At 37.8% G+C, this 20,219-nt stretch overlaps 1 protein-coding gene across 1 annotated transcript; it reads right to left on the reverse strand.

Moving 5' to 3' along the window:
* Positions 1-5,284: 5,284 nt before the first annotated feature.
* Positions 5,285-7,802, reverse strand: LOC140870713 (glutathione S-transferase DHAR2-like). The gene is made up of 6 exons (XM_073273101.1): positions 7,644-7,802; positions 7,431-7,521; positions 7,205-7,348; positions 5,871-5,988; positions 5,602-5,742; positions 5,285-5,499 (listed from the first exon to the last, which is right to left on the reverse strand). Exons 1-6 carry the CDS (start codon positions 7,699-7,701, stop codon positions 5,413-5,415), a joined length of 639 nt encoding a protein of 212 aa, XP_073129202.1. The 5' UTR covers positions 7,702-7,802; the 3' UTR covers positions 5,285-5,412.
* Between the last annotated feature and the right edge of the window lie 12,417 nt (positions 7,803-20,219).

Consider the following 20,219-nt stretch of genomic DNA (forward strand, 5'->3'; position numbering starts at 1 on the left):
TCATTTATGAAACTGCACGTCATGCATGCATTATAAAACATATATATAGTTTAATTTGACTGATTCTTGATTTCATTAATTAAAATTTTATTTGAATCTAAACTATAACTACCATAAGTTTCAAAGGTATAAAAATCAAAACTCAGGTTTCACATTAATCTTGAAATATCAATCTAACTTCTAGATATATACATTACATTACACATAAAAACTCTTATGAGTTATGACACCCTCTCACGGATCAATTTTGTAAGACGAGTTTCTGACATGATTCCACTTCTGAAAAATATTACTTTTAATGTTAAAATATTATTTTCTACTATAGATATGGTCCTATGGATTGGGTGGATCCATCTCATGACGACAATAGATCTATGAGACCGTTTTATAAGAGACATATATATTTTACGTTAAAATGTAAAATAAATTCATATATATTATACTCACTAATCAAATTTTTTCTCAACAGTCGTTATGCTTAGCCACTAAAGTAGTTTTTACAAACTCTAAAAATAAGTGATTATCGATTTTTTCTTGACGTATAATTTTTTATAGTTTGCAAACGCTATCTAAATTTTCTTCAAACGTCAGCCTAATTACAGGTGAACTGATTTATTTGTAAATATTTTTGTAACATGAGTAAAATATTATTTTCAAAACAAAATTGTAATATAATTTATGAGAAAATTGTATAGTCAAAACCAAAAATATTTAAACCACTTATTTCAAGTGATAACTAACTATTTCGATTACTAAAAAAAAAAAAAAAAAAAAACACACACACACACACACGCTAAATATTTGGAAACATAATGGGGTAGGGTAGACTTGGTCAATTCAAGAGGAGAGGATCCTTTACATTCGTACACCTTATTTTGAAGTCTGGCCTCCCCCACCAAAATCAAGGTCAATTTTATTAACGTATGTGACTGCCAAATAAGTATTTTCCCGTCATCGAATCAGATTCCAACCAAAAAAAAAAAAAAGGAAAAAAGAATTGAAATCGAAAAAAAAAATGTGGATTAGTATATCAACAGTGTATTTGGAATGAAGGATTTTCATGAGATTGGGTGGGCTTTGGAAATACAAATATTATTTTTTGTGTTTGGTAAAATGCGTTTTTGAAACGATATTGATATTTTATGAAATTGGTCAGATTTCGTGAGAATTCATAGGATTTGCGTTTTAAAAATAATAATTTTTTTAAAAAAATTATATTTATATAACTTACTCATATATTTCAAGTTTTTTTTTTTTTTTTTTTGCAAATTTGACAAAATATCATTTATCTAAAAATGTATATTACCAATTCACACTCTTATATTTTAAATTCTTAGCAAACAGCAAAATAAAATTTTAATTCCATAGATTTGAAATCCAAATTCAATTCTAATTCCGAATACAAATCTCTTTTATTATAAATCCAAACACACGGTAAGACTACTATTGACTCGTAAAATGATCAAAACTGGAAAAAAAAATAGGTTTTTGGTGAGATGAATGAATTAAATCTATCTATATTTAAAATAAAAAATAAAATTTTTGACATAAAAACAATACTTTTTATGGGTAATCCAAATAAGATATTTGTCTCACTTGATTCGTGAGACGATCTCACGTGATTTTTTGTGCACTGAAAAATGTGGAAGTTAGAGACCAAAACATAAATCGAGATGTATCATTTCTATTTAAACTCCATTGATATAAAATAAAAATAAAAAAACTTGGAAAATTACTTCGAATAGTTAAAAAGTCTTTTAGAAACATAAATTCATGAATCCAACGTATGCCAGACTGACTAGGTAACTGCCAGGATAGTTTAAACAAATTTTGGTACTAAAGAAATAATTACGATCTCCTAAAATGTCAACTAAATCTGCTAGTCTTACTCCCAAATAACGTTAATAAAATGAAATCTATTCGATATTCGACCCTATGTTTGGTAGCATTATTAATAATCCATGTACAAATTTATCTTTTTCAATCCTACGTTCTTCTCATCATATTATTTATCCATCTATTAATTATAATTTTACATCAATCAAATCATTAATTATTTATCATACATCAATCAAATCATTGAATTTAAATTACTATATTACCCCCTATAAATAATATTATTTATATTTTATTTATTTTTTAAAAGAATAAAATAGTAATTTATAATTTTTATATAAAATTTAATCAATCAAATCAAATCAACTATAATCTATCAATCAAATCAAATATTTTATCCACTATTATTTCTTATTTATTTTTTATTACAATACATTACTTATCTATATATTATTTATCTCATCATCCGTACCAAACATAAATACTTTGTCATTTTCACTTATCTCTGCTCTATACGTTGTACATATTTCTCAACACGTCCAATAATGTTAACCAGTAGTGAACAGTGACTGAACACAAACACCATGCGTGAGCATATTATTTATATGTATAAAATAATTTTTTTAAATAATTTTTAATCATATATAATTAATTATTTAAATGAACAGATAATATAAACATAATTATATCAAGTATTAAATAGTTGTTTGAAACAATTAAAAAGATAAAAGAAATATAGAGAGAATTGAGGGAGTGAAATGTGAGAAAAGTTAAATGAATTAGGGATATTTGTGGAATTTTAAAAATACTTCACCGGCGTACTAGGTTCAACTTTAATAACAACTAACGATTTGCACACGCAATGCGTGTGTTTGTTAATATATGTATTATTAAACTATAGAAGATAAAATATATGTAATAGTTGTTGTTATTATTATTAATATTATTATTTTATTTTTTAAAAAATATCCTCAAACATTTAAACACATGGTGAGAGTTATTTATCAAAATCTGAAAATCAACACATTTAATTTTTTAATTAAAAATTATTTAATTAAGTAGAGGATACTTTTGGAAATCCACTTAAAAATACCAAAACAGGTACTATAGGTCCTCCTCTCACTTTATTAAATAGTAATAGATAATAGATATTGAATGTGTAAATGTGACAAAAAAAAAATGTTATTAGATCAACTATATGTTCCGTGCTACACTTTCTCGAACGAATTTGTCGTACAAGATTTGTCAGAACGATTTAGCTCAAACCTTAATCATTCTCATTACCACGAGTCAAATAATGGGTGGGTATATTCAAATTTTGCGACCTCACCGATTTATAATGTTTTCAAAGTCGTAAACTTTCCCATGAAGAATTTCTTATAACTAAAATTGATTTCTCTGAATTCAACTCAAATATCACTAAATACAATTTAGCTTCCAAGTAGGGTATACAATTTTCTCCGAACTCGATGTAGAATCTGATGTTCGACCCGAATGAAGGAGGGTATAAAATAAATGAATAATTGGATATGAGGATTTCAAATTTGGAAATTGAGGAAGATGTAGTAACATTCTACGCATCCCGACCCAAATAATCGATTAAATATATATATATATATATATATACACACACACATATATATTATATATAATATATATGTATATATTTATTTATGTATTATTATATTAAAAAAATATTAATTCTAATTTATTTTTGTTGAATGATGATAGTTTGATGAAACATAAAAAATTATTAGTATAAAACTAAAATTATTTTGTAGAATAATGATGTTAAGATAAATTGTATATATATAATATATTTTTATTGCATATATTATGTTTAATTTTTTAATTTTTTTATCTTATAAAAATTTGATGAATAGACATAGTTTTATCAAAATAATAAAATTTGAAAAAATGCAATTGTATGTAGTAATAAGATATTTGGGTAAGATATGAGAGTATTCATCCTATGGGGACGAGGATGAAAGCTGAATATCCGACGGGGATGGAGATGATGATGGGTATTGAGTTGGATATAATAAATGGAGATGGAGACGGACAGGGGCGGATCTAGAATTTCGGGTTTGGGAGGGCCGCTTACAAAATATAGAGAAATTATTAAAAGATAAAATATAAAAATTAACTGTTTTTAACAAATATATTTGTAACTAAAAGTAATTCGACATTCCTTAAAATTTTCAAAATCTTCAATGATATCATCAATATAAAGAATTTTGACAATGTCTCTTTCAATAAATATCATCAATGCATTCGAGAGAAAATCATAATTCATTTTGCTCTGAAGCCTAGTTTCAAGATAAACAACCCTTTTATTTTTATTTTTATTAGTTTGAATTTTTTTATTATATATATATATATAAACTTAGAGGAAATCATATGTATTTTCACTTTCACGATGAATATCCATGTTATTTTTATTTTCTTTTGAAATTTATTATTTTATATAATTTTAGAGAAAATTTAAAAGAAGAAAATTAGAAGAACATGGGGTTTTACTTTTTATTTTTATTAGTTTGAATGAATTGATCCTTATTTTTAAGTCAGTTGTTGCTCACGTAGTTGCTCATGATGATTGATTCGAACCTGAACCTTTTCCATGTTTAGAGCATAGTCTACCAATAAGCCACACAGCACTTTAATATAATTGAAGGGGCCAAATATTTATATATTATTATTTCACGAAATAAATACTACAAAATATTTCATACAATTTTTTGGGTGGCCATGACCCACCTTCGCCCTATGGTGGGTCCGTCCCTAGAAACGGAGGTATAAAATCCTACCCAAACTCGACTCATTGTCATCCCTACTTCCAAGTCATCAAGTAAATTATCTAAATTTATCTAGGCTTGATAAATAATCAACAATTGGAATTGGCTTGACTCTATAGATTCACGTAACAACTGCCTCCCAAGGAATAATGAAAGATCGATTGGCTGACATTACTCGTGCATAAGCCAATTTGTCACCTTCATATGTCAATGTACCAAAGTCGACAGATAATCTTATAGGAGGTGAGTTTAAATTAGAAGTTTCATATATTTTGGATAGTTTATTATACATCAAAGTAAAAATGATCCAGGAAATGCAGACTTCTCGAACCATTGTTTTTTTCAATTTTACTGGAATGCACACACACGCCCACATAAATATATATGCAAAGCAACGTTAACCTGTTGATGAAATCTACTTTCTAACATGCTTGGTTAGTTAAAATAAAAAAATGCTTGGTTCTGAAGATGATTCATTAATTAATCACAAATATTTGTTTAATCCAACGTTGGACACAAGTTCTATAGATGATTAAAGTTATAAACATTCATGTATATCATCCATATATATAAAATTTATCATTCATATGTTATCTGTATCCTTCATCTTCTCATCCTACGAGACACGAGCCAAAAGATGCTTTGGAATTATAAAAAAAAAACCCAGTAGATATTGCCTGTCTTTTTATTAATAGCAAACAAGACAGTACATACCAACATACATTGCTACACCAGGAGATGGATCCAAAGGGTTATTCACTAAGACACAGCAGCATAATTTTTAACCGTTGACTTTGGATGCCCACCCTTCAACAACATGTTCCTTCGTAGGCTTTGTTTTCTGGAAGGACTCCAGTGAAAAGAGCAGCTGTAAAATGAAAAGAAAAAAAAAACTGTTGAGACCATACAAGTGAAGCATAAAGACACAGGAAACTGAAGAAGTATGATTATAAGTGGCTCGATACTACACCTTCATGTAGTTGTGGACGTGAGACAAGCTTTCGGGGATGGCCCAGCCTTTATAGTGGCCAAGAGCCACATCAAGATGGTAAAGCTTTGGAGCCAAACTCAAATCAACAGCACATATTTTTTCTCCATTGACAAAAGGTCCCTGATCACACACACACGCACAAAAGGATCTTATTTTTATCGATAAAAACAAATGCACAATTTTACTAGTTTTTTTTATCTTTGATTTAGCTCCAGCATAAAGTCTGACATTTCTAACACATTAAACACCTTAGTTTTCAGATGTTCATCCAAAGCCTTCAATTCATCAAGCAGAGCTTGCTCTGTACCATCAGCAGGATCCTTGCTTGTTAAGAACTTGACAAAAGAAGGAAATAGTTTGGAACCCCTATAATAAGAAGTTTGAAATCCACAAATAAGCAATAAAAACACATGCACAGAAAAACACAGAAAATCCCATGGTTCTTAATGGTACAAAGCACACTAACATATATACAATTAATTTGTGGATAAAATTAATTAAGTATGTCAACTAATATCCAACGCGTCCTCTAAAAATGATGACTCACAATAAATCATAGAGTCATTAATTTGCATTATGAATGACCAATACTTTTAAACATGGATTCACAATCACAGCAATTAAAGGGGCGTGACTGAAGCACTTCTCAAGTGATTAACAAATTAGTTACGAACGCTATTCATTGTTCGAACTCTTTCAAAGGAAACCTCTCAATTTTTTCTTCTTTAGTCAGTGTTTTCAACTTATTTTTTCCAATGTTTAATCACATTGAAAGAATTTTTGCTCTGTAAATTTTGTTTCTCCCTCTTTGAGAAGGCATGGTTAGTTAACTGGCGTTGTGAGTTTTAGGGGCAGAAGATTTTCATTTTGGAGCTCTTCCCCTGGTGGGAAATAAAATAAGATAAAGATGAGATGGAGGGGCAATGGGAAAGAGGATATGAAATTTATTGATTGCAACTATGCTCCTCGTGCTTTAGAACAGGGGAAGGTGAGATCAGCTTTTGTCATGCTTGCTGGTTGATTTCTGGTGCTCTATTATGTTCCGGCCCGATGATTGGACCCAGAGACATTTGGATGAATTTTTTTTGGGAAGATTGCAGAATGCAGATGGGATTTGGGTCAGTTATCTCATGTTGTTCCCCTAAATATTGTTGATCAGATTCTTCAGGTGCACTTCCTGCCTTGAAGGACAAACTAGAGTTGAACTATAGTTTTGAGGGGATTTCAGCCCGAAATCCGCTCGGAGCATCGCTAGACACATAGAGCTGAGGTCCATGGTATCTTTACTCCTCACTACAGGAACCTTTAATCTTTTATTAGAGATTTCTCCAGAGGAATCTTCCTATTGATGAGTTCCTAAAAGGTCCTGGCATTCAACTTGCTTCTCATTGTCACTGCTGACATTGAGGGAAACACTGGATCTTTTCTGGGGAGACCTCAATTTTAACATGTGAGGGGGATATTAAGGAGATAATTCCTTTTCTGCTATTTTAATTCTTGTTGGTTGGTTGGAATGACTCTAAGCATAGGAACATTCATTCATTTCAATGGACGATTAAAAAGGAGAGAAAGGTTTTCATACACTGAGGTAACATCACCAGGAGGAGAGAGACTAGGGGTGGGGTATTTCTCTTCGATAATGCCAACAATCATATCAGAGTCGCCAATCCATTTGTCATCAAATTTGATCGCGGGCACCTTTCCTTCAGGGTTCACTTCCAAGAACCTGAAATCCCCCATAAACAAAGCAAAACAAAACAAAACCCAATTTTCGAGGGGAAAAAAGAAACACAAAAAATTATCAGTACCACTGGGGCTTTTCGCTGATGTTGATTAAATGCGTGCTGTAAGGAACTTTCTTCTCTTCAAGAGTAAGGAGGACCCTTTGGGTGAACGGACCTAAAAATTGTTGAAATCAGAATAGAAAATGAAGGGAGCTAAAATCAACCACAATGCGATGCTTATTGGGGTTGGGGGAGGGGAGGGGAGGGGAGAGAAAGAGAGAAGTATAGTAAAAATACAGTCTCCAAGAGTATCAGGAGCTCCGACAGCCGCCTTGGCGCAAAGCTCGACAGCCATGGACGGAATTTGGAGGTTTTGCTGTTCGATCGAAGGAGTGTTGTGTGAAGAAGACGAAGAACTGCGGAAGATTTAGAAATATGACCTTGGGCTTTCATGGCTTTTGAAAAATAACCTTCATTTGGTCTATTACAAAAATATTCTTATTAAATAAATTATTAAAGCGTTTTTATTCATAAATATAATCATTAAAATTCAAAATCAAATTTTCACTCAAATATTACTTTCTTAAACTCTTTATCTCACAATCCATCTCGTAAACGGTCGTGAGCCCTCTTCACGATAGTCTCCAAAAACCATTTTCATTCACCATCTTCTTCCTCAATTTTCCATATCTTTCTTCAAAAACTCCAGTGGTCATCTTCTTCCTCCCACAATCATCTTTTTCGAGAGCCCATCTTCTTCACCATCACACGCTACTTTCAATGTCCAATGAAAGAGTTATCGTAACTTTGTTTACCTATTTTGCAAAAAAAATTGTGAAATTCGTTTGTATTAGTTTCTGGGTTGTCATGTTTTGTATGATTTGAAGATAATTGTGATTTTTCATAGATCAATTTGAAATTTGTGATATGCCCTAGATTACGATTAGTTTAACAAAGATGCAAATATGTTTGAACATTGAGAATTTAGGGCTTCAGGGCTTCCAAGGGAGGGGAGGGTCGGTTTTATTTGAAATTTTGAATTTGTTTTCGAAATTAGTAAAAAAAAAAATTTCCAGGGAAGGGGAGACCAGATGGTTTACAAAGACCATTTTTTTTTTTTTTTTTGTAACGAAGAAAAAAAGATGTATCGTGAAAACAATTTTTTTTTACGACCATTGGATGGTTTTGGAGACCGATGGTCTACGAAGACCATTTCATTTTTTTCTAAGGAGACCCTTAGATGGTTTTTGGAGACCATTAGATGGTCTACGAAGACCATTTTATTTTTTATTTAAAATGAAGGGGAAAAAGAGGAAAAAGTGGTATCTTGAAGACCATTGTTTTATGCGATCTGTTTTTTTTTTTTTTTTTTGCTAAGGAGACCATTGGATGGTTTTTGGAGACCATTAGATGGTCTACAAAGACCATGTAGTGACCCTTACCTGGATCACCTACTAAACAAAACTTAGACATGCAATTAACTTAATTAAACGGATATCAGAATAAAACTGCGAAAACCATAAACATTATACAATCCCAAGGCAAGAAATCTGTAAATACCCAAAAACAATACAACCCAATCGAATAGTTGTATCAATCCAATAACAACAGAAAAAAACCTAGGCGAAGCTCCAGCTGGCCAACCACTGCCTAGCCCCTCTTGGATCCACCCGTCTTGTCCAATCGCAAACCTGCCCCATAGAATAGGGTGTCCAGAAACACAGAGTACGAGATGTGAGCATAAAACACTCAGTACGAGAGTATGAGTATACATGCATGCAAAGTGAACTCTCTATAACTCGAGGTCAAGGATCAGATACAAAGACAGACCGGGCCTTGGTATATAGCACGCTGTGCCGTCGCTTCAGGAGGTGGCTCCCATACCATAATACCAGTGAATTTACCGGACCCAAAGCCATGGAAGTCCATCCACTAACAGGATAGGGTACAACCCTACTAATAGACATCTCGAAGGAGATAGCTCAGTATGCAAATGAATGCAGCATAAATCAATGACATATAAACCATGCAGTCACATAATACATGCATACTCAGTCAGGATATCTCGAACAGTACTTTCGTACCTCAAATCAGTGCAAGCTCTACCAACTCTAGGTCCACGCCTATAGTCTGCTCTACAATGCCAAATGATACTACTATCATTAAAGTGCTCTAAAAGCCTTAAATAAGCTATTGCATACTTCTAAATATTTTTAGGAAGCAAAAGCTATACCTTCGTCCGCCGTTAGCCCTTTTGTAACGCCATGTTTTTATCTTAAATGAGTTTATTTGAGTTAATCAGAGATTACAGAGTTCTCGAGCCGGTTTGATTTTGATCAGAGTCCTTTTTGCAAATTTTGGAAATTTCAGGGACTAAAACGCAAATAGGGGATTTAATATATTATCTACACTTGTTTTGACTTTTGAAAGCATTCCTCCTCCTCCTCTCAACCGAGAGACTCCATTGAAATGCCCCAAGATTTCTCCAAGCTCCTAGATTTCAGTCCGAGCTCGATCCGGCCATTGGAATTTATTTCTGAAGGCAGATTATCGATCACTGCAGTGAGAGCTCTGTTATATCGTAAGTTCTTCTTCGATCCGATACATTCTAGTTTTTGGATGTTGTTAGAATCGTTCTAGATTCGAGTATGTTGTTCTTGACAGAGTTCTGATCGTTTATTATCTGTCGGTTTTGAAATAGAGCGACGTTCGGAATTGTTATGATTTTTGGAAGCCATTTTCGAAAATCATGGTTTTGAGATTTGTTGGGTTTGTCTTGTTGTTGTTGTATTAGCATTGAATTGAGTTGTTATCGGTATTGAACTGCTGTCTGCGTTGCCGGTTTGTTCAGATATAGCCGTTATGCCGTCGGTTTGAGTTTTGGAGATTTCGAACCGTTTTTGAGTTATGAACTTGGCTTGTAAGTTGATCGTGGTTATTGATCAATCATCTCTTGTATCTGAACAGATTCGTTTGGAGTTTTCAAGCCCAGAGTTAGCAGCTGTTTGATCGTTTTCGAGATTTGAACAAAGAACGGTATAGAGCATTCCTTGAGCCGTTGCCTTGTTGTTGTTAGATTGTATAGTTGTTGATACAGTCTCTTTTGTAGCGTATCCAGAGTTGGAAGCTACTGCATTGAAAGGTAAAAGCAGTCATCGTAGCGGGATAGCATACTCGGGACTGTGGTTCTCGAGTTTTCCCTTTTGAAATCACGTACTTGCATCTACACTTGTTCTAGCATGAGGAACTTGTGTTTTGTTTGATTGTTTTGGCTTTTGTTAAATGACTTATGTTTTATGTTTCTGTTATGCATTCATCTTGAGCCAATCTTGTTTTCAGCGGGCAGAACCGCCCTTTTTGTTTAGACGTTTGGGAACTATGATTGAGTGGCCTAGGTTGTAGTATTTCGCCTAGTGCTAGCATACTCATTATGGTTGCTCAAAGTCTAGAGGAATGGGATACGTGACACCACCTCGATTGGGAGAGTCGGTGAGTCGTTACGTGATCTCATCCTCGGGATCCCAAAAGCAGAGCAGCACTCCCGTGTTTATCAGAATCGATATCCTGGTTTTAAAGACAGGCATATCTTTAGCTTCGACTTGAATATGTTGTTTTGATAGCATGTTTTATATCCATTAATTGATATGTTGCTTTTTCTGGGATTATCATTCTCATCAGTTTTCTGGCTGTTGCTTTGTTTTGTATGTGTACTTGGCAACAGGTGGGGCAGGACCATGTCAGAAGAGGCATGGTTAGACCCAAGAGGGAGAGCTAGTAGTGAGACTCGGTTTAGAAGTCGTGTCAGCATGTTCATCTAGTTTAGATAGTAGCATGTTAGAATTCGAACTTCTTATGTTTGTATTCGTATTGTAATAGCCTTGTCGAGATATGATCGTTGCATGTTCTAGCCTTTTGGACATTTGATCAACTCTAGAACTTCATATATTAGTTGGAGAATTCATGATCGTAATGCATGATTATTAGTTGATGGTTTTGGACTTGAGTTTTAGCATAAATTCTGCTGTTCTGTTTTTGCTGTAGGAGGGCGCTCGAGCTGCATTTTTAGCAGCCCGAGCGCACCCCATTCCGTGTATTCCAGTAGCGCCAAGGAGTAGGGCGCGCTCGAGCGGCAGTTTATGACCGCCCGAGCGCGGCCCCTTTTATAAAAAAAAAAAAAAATTTCTTTTGTTTTGGCTTTGCTTTTAGTTCTTGAATCTTGTATGCTTAATTATTGTTTACTCCTTAATTAGATGTTTAGAACCGAGGTCTCACATTAAATAGTATTAGAGAGTTAAGATTCTTGGTCGAACTAGAGTGAGCAGGTAGATCGAGTTTGCGTGTATTGGCTCCTCGCATGTATTTGAATTATTTTAACTGTGTATTTAATTCCATGCGAGCATGCTTTATTATTGAGAGTTATTGAATTACATGGTTTTGTGATTTAATTTATAAAGCATGATCTACTTGAGATATAACTAATTCTGTTATCGACTGGTATCCGGTATTCCAAGCGGTTGTAAGGGCACTGATTGTAGCGATTGAGATATCTCGTGTCCTAACCTTTGATTATCAAATGGGTCCTCAGAAACACACCGCCAGTTATCCCTGCGACTAAGCAAGCTAGCACTGAAGTTGATCAGTTGGATGCTTCACTTGCTGAAGAGGTTTCAGTCGTTCAATCCGCCGTTGTTGATGGGTTCAGAAAATCCAGTTGACTGTGAGAGTTGGTTGGATGATATGGATCAGTTGTTTGATTCCATTGACTACACAGATGACCGCCGAATCTGGTTAGTAATTCATCAGCTGCATGGTGGTGCTAAGAGCTGGTGGATCATGACAAAGAAAGCATTTGAGAGTAGAGGTACAGAGGTTACTTGGACTCTTTTTAAATCTGAGTTTTATAAGCGGTTTTTCCCTATCTCGTATCGCAAAGATAAGGGAGCAGAGTTTGCCAATCTGAGGCAAGGGAATCTGAACATTGAGGAGTACGTGGCTAAGTTCGATAGTCTGTTGCGTTTTGCACCGCTAATTTCCGGAGATGAAAAAGCAAAGGCAGATCAGTTTATAAACGGGTCGAACCCCGATGTCTTCACGTTGGTTAACACCAACAGGCCTAGCAACTTTGCGGATGCCATGAATCACGCAAAGGGAGCAGAAGCAGGCCTATGGAGGCAAAGAGGTAATCAGGGGGCACCTCAGCAGCAGAGGCAGTATCAGAACCAACCATCTCAGTACCAGAATCAGCCACCTCAACATCAGAACCAGCAGCAGAGGTATGAAGGTGGTAGCAGTGGGGGAAACAGAAAAGATCAGTACAAAGCAAGAGGTAAACAGTTCAAGAGGCAAGGAAACAGTTCGTCCAGTTCCAGTGGTTCGAAGCAATTCGGTTCAGGACCGAGTTCTGGGTCATCATCCTTGTACTGCAGCAAGTGTGGAGGAAGACACTCACCGGATCAGTGTGTGGGAGTCTTCGGCAATTGTAACACCTGTCAGCAACCGGGACACTTCTCTAAAGTGTGCCCACAGTGTAACAGAGATAGAGCTCAGAGTGGGAGTTCGTCTAGATCTGCAGCTCAGCCTGAGAGGCAGTCTTCTGCAGTGCACTCTTTTCAGCCTCAGCAGCAGAACAGACAGGGAGGTAGTACCAGTGCAAATCAGCCTCCGAGACAGCAGGCACGAGTCTTTGCATTGACAGAGGATCAGGCTCAGGCAGCACCTGATGATGTTATAGCAGGTAACTGTTCGATCTTTGGTCATTCTGCTCATGTTTTGATAGATACAGGTGCTTCCCATTCCTTTATCTCTGAGAAATTTGTATTATTACATGCTTTGCCAACTGAATTGTTGCCTACAGTAGTAGCTGTTACTTCACCTTTGGGTGGGGGAATTGTTTCTGTCAGATTAGTCAGGAACAATGAGCTCTGTTTTGAGGGAAATTTTCTAGAATTTGACTGTATTGTGCTTGGACTGTCAGATTTTGATTGTATTGTCGGTATAGATGCTTTAACCAAGTACAGGGCAACAGTCGATTGTTTTCAGAAAGTTGTCAGGTTCAGACCTGAAATGGCAGACGAGTGGAAATTCTTTGGTAAGGGTTCTCGATCTAGAATTCCTTTGATTTCAGTGTTATCTATGACTCGTTTGCTACAGAGAGGTGCAGAAGGATTTTTGGTGTATGCAGTTGATGTACTGAAATCTAGCCCAGCTTTGGTAGATTTACCGGTGGTTAGAGAATTTGCGGATGTGTTCCCGGAAGATGTTCCTGGATTGCCGCCTATTCGAGAAATCGAATTCAGCATTGACTTAGTGTCAGGTACTCAATCTATTTCGAAATCTCCTTATCGTATGGCACTTGTTGAATTGAGAGAGTTGAAGGAGCAGCTTGAGGATTTGATTGCCAAGGGATACATCAGACCTAGTGTATCGCCTTGGGGTGCTCCTGTTCTATTCGTTCGGAAGAAGGATGGTTCTATGCGACTCTGTATCGACTACCGCCAATTGAATCAGGCTACAGTCAAGAACAGGTATCCTTTACCCAGAATAGATGACCTTTTTGATCAACTGCAGGGTTCTTCTGTCTATTCTAAGATTGATCTGAGATCAGGCTACCATCAGCTGAGAGTGCGAGAGGAAGATGTTCCTAAGACCGCATTCAGAACGAGGTATGGTCATTTCGAGTTTATAGTCATGCCGTTCGGATTGACTAACGCTCCAGCGGTTTTTATGGGTTTGATGAACCGTATCTTTCAGCGTTATTTAGATGAGTTCGTCATTATTTTCATTGATGATATTCTTATCTACTCGAAGAACCGTACTGACCATGCAGAGCACTTGAGGACCGTACTGCAGATTTTGCGAGTTGAGCAGTTGTTTGCCAAGCTGTCTAAGTGTGAATTCTGGTTAGATCGAGTTGTCTTTCTCGGTCATATTATTTCTGAAGATGGGATTTCTGTCGATCCCAGTAAGATTGAAGCGGTTATGAATTGGCCTAGACCTACTTCAGTGCCGGAGATCCGAAGCTTCATGGGTTTAGCTAGTTATTACCGTCGTTTCATCGAGGGTTTCTCATCTATTGCCAAGCCAATTACCCAGCTGACTCAGAAGAATGCGCCTTTTGTTTGGACTCCAGATTGTGAGGCTAGCTTTGTTGATCTGAAGAGGAGACTGACCAGTGCTCCGATTCTTTCTATTCCGAAGGGTACTGGAGATTTCACAGTCTATTGTGATGCTTTTAACCGAGGCTTGGGTTGTGTTCTTATGCAGCATAAGCATGTGATAGCGTATGCATCGAGGCAACTGAAACCGCATGAGACTCGTTATCCGGTTCATGATCTGGAACTAGCTGCGATTGTATTTGCTTTGAAGATCTGGCGTCACTATCTTTATGCTGAGTCTTTCGAGATCTTTTCTGACCATAAGAGCCTTAAATATTTGTTTTCCCAGGCAGAGCTGAATATCAAATAGAGAAGATGGTTAGATCTGTTGAAGGATTTCGACTGTGAGATCAAGTATTATCCGGGGAAGTCGAATGCAGTTGCAGATGCCTTGAGCCGAAAGCTGTGTGCCTTATCTCTTTCTACTATCGGTGTTTCTCAGTTGATCGATGATTGTTGCACTTCTGGTCTAGAGTTTGAAACAGATAGGAAGACTGTCAGAGTGTTTGCTATTCAAGCCGAGCCGGAGTTGTTTGTTGCAATCAGAGAAGCACAGAAATCTGAGCCGAGCATTCAGGTTTCAGTAGAGAAAGTCAGATCTGGGCATCAGTCAGAATTCCAGGTTAGAGATGACGTCTTGTTTGTGAACAACCGTATTGTTGTGCCTAATATTTCGGAGTTGAGACAGCGTATTCTCTGAGAGGCTCATTGCAGTCGGTTCAGTGTTCATCCTGGAGGTCGTAAGATGTACAACGATCTGAAGAGTCAGTTCTGGTGGAAGAGAATGAAGGGCGATGTTGCGAGATTTGTATCTCGGTGTTTGAACTGTCAGCAAGTGAAAGCAGAGCGGAAGCGACCAGGTGGTCTATTGCACAGCTTATCTGTTCCTGAGTGGAAATGGGATCACATTTCTATAGATTTTGTCACGAAGCTACCACGATCCGTTCGAGGATGCGATGCCATTTGGGTAGTGATCAACCGATTGACGAAGTCTGCGTGTTTTATTCCGTACAGGATGACGTATCGTCATGATCAGATGGCTGAGTTGTATGTTAGCAATGTCGTGAGATTGCATGGTGTGCCGAAGTCGATCGTTTCAGACAGAGATCCTAGATTCACTTCTCACTTTTGGCACAGTCTTCAGGGGGCACTTGGTACTCGATTGCATCTGAGTACAGCTTATCATCCTCAGACCGATGGATAGTCAGAGCGGACTATCCAGACGTTAGAGGATATGCTGCGAGCGGTAGTGCTAGACTTTGGCACTAGTTGGCAGGATTCTTTGCCTCTTGTCGAATTTTCTTACAACAACAGCTTCCAAACGAGTATCGGTATGGCGCCTTTTGAGGCATTGTATGGTAAGAAATGCCGATCTCCGTTGTTTTGGGATGATTTGTCCGAGTCACCAGATTTGGGACCGGATATGCTTAGAGATATGGCAGAGCAGGTTAAGATCATTCAGACCAGAATGAAGACAGCTCAAGATAGACAGGCAAAGTATGCGAATGTCAGACGTCGACCTCTGAGTTTTGAGCAGGGAGACCGTGTTTTCCTTAAGATTTCTCCGTTCAGAGGCACCGTCAGATTCGGTAAGAGAGGAAAGTTATCTCTGAGATTCATCGGGCCGTACGAGATTCTCGAGAAGATAGGCGATCTTGCCTACAGACTTGCACTTCCTCCGTCTTTATCTGGTATTCACGACGTTTTTCACGTCTCTATGCTGCGAAAGTATCATCCAGATCCTACTCACATCCTTCAGCCTGACGAAGCCGAGTTAGATGAGACTCTAAGCTATTTTGAACGATCGATTCAGATCCTTGATCGGAAAGAGAAGCAACTCAGAACCAAGTTGATTTCATTAGTGAAAATACAGTGGAGCCATCACGGAGTCGAGGAAGCGACTTGGGAGACAGAGTCTGACATGAGACAGCGGTTCCCAGAGTTATTCAGTTGACGTGAGTTCTTTTTACTGTCTTTAGTTCTTTATTCTATCTTATGAGTTGTGGTTCTCATTGATTTCGAGGACGAAATCTCTTCTTAGTGGTAGAGAATTGTAACGCCCTGTTTTTATCTTAAATGAGTTTATTTGAGTTAATCAGAGATTACAGAGTTCTCGAGCCGGTTTGATTTTGATCAGGGTCCTTTTTGCAAATTTTGGAAATTTCAGGGACTAAAACGCAAATAGGGGATTTAATATATTATCTACACTTGTTTTGACTTTTGAAAGCATTCCTCCTCCTCCTCTCAACCGAGAGACTCCATTGAAACGCCCAAGCTTTCTCCAAGCTCCTAGATTTCAGTCCGAGCTCGATCCGGCCGTTGGAATTTATTTCTGAAGGCAGATTATCGATCACTGCAGTGAGAGCTCTGTTATATCGTAAGTTCTTCTTCGATCCGATACATTATAGTTTTTGGATGTTGTTAGAATCGTTCTAGATTCGAGTATGTTGTTCTTGACAGAGTTCTGATCGTTTATTATCTGTCGGTTTTGAAATAGAGCGACGTTCGAAATTGTTATGATTTTTGGAAGCCATTTTCGAAAATCATGGTTTTGAGATTTGTTGGGTTTGTCTTGTTGTTATTGTATTAGCATTGAATTGAGTTGTTATCGGTATTGAACTGCTGTCTGCGTTGCCGGTTTGTTCAGATATAGCCGTTATGCCGTCGGTTTGAGTTTTGGAGATTTCGAACCGTTTTTGAGTTATGAACTTGTCTTGTAAGTTGATCGTGGTTATTGATCAATCATCTCTTGTATCTGAACAGATTCGTTTGGAGTTTTCAAGCCCAGAGTTAGCAGCTGTTTGATCGTTTCCGAGATTTGAACAAAGAACGGTATAGAGCATTCCTTGAGCCGTTGCCTTGTTGTTGTTAGATTGTATAGTTGTTGATACAGTCTCTTTTGTAGCGTATCCAGAGTTGGAAGCTACTGCATTGAAAGGTAAAAGCAGTCATCGTAGCGGGATAGCATACTCGGGACTGTGGTTCTCGAGTTTTCCCTTTTGAAATCACGTACTTGCATCTACACTTGTTCTAGCATGAGGAACTTGTGTTTTGTTTGATTGTTTTGGCTTTTGTTAAATGGCTTATGTTTTATGTTTTTGTTATGCATTCATCTTGAGCCAATCTTGTTTTCAGCGGGCAGAACCGCCCTTTTTGTTTAGACGTTTGGGAACTATGATTGAGTGGCCTAGGTTGTAGTATTTCGCCTAGTGCTAGCATACTCATTATGGTTGCTCAAAGTCTAGAGGAGTGGGATACGTGGCACCACCTCGATTGGGAGAGTCGGTGAGTCGTTACGTGATCTCATCCTCGGGATCCCAAAAGCAGAGCAGCACTCCCGTGTTTATCAGAATCGATATCCTGGTTTTAAAGACATGCATATCTTTAGCTTCGACTTGAATATGTTGTTTTGATAGCATGTTTTATATCCATTAATTGATATGTTGCTTTTTCTGGGATTATCATTCTCACCGGTTTTTCGGCTGTTGCTTTGTTTTGTATGTGTACTTGGCAACAGGTGGGGCAGGACCAAGTCAGAAGAGGCATGGTTAGACCCAAGAGGGAGAGCTAGTAGTGAGACTCGGTTTAGAAGTCGTGTCAGCATGTTCATCTAGTTTAGATAGTAGCATGTTAGAATTCGAACTTCTTATGTTTGTATTCGTATTGTAATAGCCTTGTCGAGATATGATCGTTGCATGTTCTAGCCTTTTGGACATTTGATCAACTCTAGAACTTCATGTATTAGTTGGAGAATTCATGATTGTAATGCATGATTATTAGTTGATGGTTTTGGACTTGAGTTTTAGCATAAATTCTGCTGTTTTGTTTCTGCTGTAGGAGGGCGCTCGAGCTGCATTTTTAGCAGCCCGAGCGCACCCCATTCCGTGTATTCCAGTAGCGCCAAGGAGTAGGGCGCGCTCGAGCGGCAGTTTATGGCCGCCCGAGCGCGGCCCGGCCCCTTTTATAAAAAAAAAAAAAAATTTCTTTTGTTTTGGCTTTGCTTTTAGTTCTTGAATCTTGTATGCTTAATTATTGTTTACTCCTTAATTAGATGTTTAGAACCGAGGTCTCACACCTTTGATGTCGATGCCTCCAGAACTTGGGCACAACTCCGCTAAGACTCCCGAATGCCTCGCCGACCTTCGGGCCAAGCCTAAGAAGACTAGAACAACTCGAAAACGTCTAAAAGGAGTGGGAATTCTCGGAATTGGCAAATCAAAATGAAGCCTCGGCCTTTTATTTATAGACCACGATCGGAACTTCTGATCTCCGATCGGAATGTCCGATCCTGCCATCGGAGCTTCCGAACATCGTTATCTGCCACGTGTCAAAATATCACTGGTTGACTACGGATAGGGGTGATCGGAGCTTCCGATCCTGATCGGAGCTTCCGATCCTGCCACACGTCATGCCTGACGTAATACCATCGGAGCTTCCGATCCTGCATCGGAGCTTCCGATCCGTCCGGTACCCAATCTATTTAATTAGCATTAATTAATCCCTTAATCACTGATTTTGGTTACGGGCTACTACATTCTCCCCCACTTAAGATATTTCGTCCTCGAAATCAGATCTTAAGTACCGAATGTAATACAGAAATCAGAAACATTCTTTATTCAAATCAAACGTTTAATGAGTTTGCAACTGAATACAACTTAAGAATGAAATCAAAACAACTCAGGATGGTCTTCACGCATCCTGTCCTCAAGCTCCCAAGTAGCTTTCTCAGTGCCTCGGCGCTGCCACTGAACTAAAACCAAAGGAATGACTTTGTTCCGCAAAACCTTATCCTTATAATCCAGGATACGAATAGGTTTTTCAACATAGGTCAAATCCTTGCTCACCTGAACCACAGACCGCTGCAGAATATGAGACTCATCTACCACATACCGTCGCAATAGAGATACGTGGAACACGTCATGAATACTAGAAAGATGCAGTGACAAAGCTAGTCGATAAGACAAATCGCCAATGCTTTCCAAGATCTCAAACGGACCGATAAACCTGGGAGACAACTTGCCCTTAAGGCCAAATCTGAGAATTTTGCGAAAAGGTGACACTCTCAGAAACACTTTCTCCCCGACATCGAACTGCAAAGGCCTACGCTTGGTGTTAGCATAGCTGGCCTGACGATCCTGTGCAGTCTTAATCCGTTTCTTGATCTGATCAACAATGTATACCGCCTGCTGGATAAACTCCGGTCCCTCAGCCTGTCTCTCCCTCACTTCTTCCCAGAAGACTGGAGTACGACAACGTCGCCCGTACAACGCCTCAAAAGGTGCCATCCCAATACTAGTATGATAGCTGTTGTTGTACGCGAACTCAATCAATGGCAAATGATCCTGCCAGGCTGAACCAAAATCCATGACGCACGCTCTAAGCATATCCTCCAAAGTACGGATAGTGCGCTCTGACTGACCATCAGTCTCCGGATATAGGCAGTACTCAAGCTGAGAGTAGTGCCCATCGCACGTTGAACACTCCCCCAGAACCTAGAAGTAAACCTGGGGTCTCGATCGCTGACAATGCTCACAGGCACTCCATGAAGTCGAACGATCTCCTGAATATACAACCGTGCCATGTGATCCACAGAGTACTCTCGGCTATAGGCGATGAAATGCGCTGACTTGGTGAGTTGGTCCACCACAACCCAGATAGCATCCCAATTCCTCGGGGACATCGGCAAATGGGTCACAAAATCCATCGTGATAAACTCCCA

The sequence above is a fragment of the Henckelia pumila genome, unplaced genomic scaffold (assembly GCF_033568475.1).
Source record: "Henckelia pumila isolate YLH828 unplaced genomic scaffold, ASM3356847v2 CTG_19:::fragment_2:::debris, whole genome shotgun sequence".
Classification (NCBI taxonomy): domain Eukaryota; kingdom Viridiplantae; phylum Streptophyta; class Magnoliopsida; order Lamiales; family Gesneriaceae; genus Henckelia; species Henckelia pumila.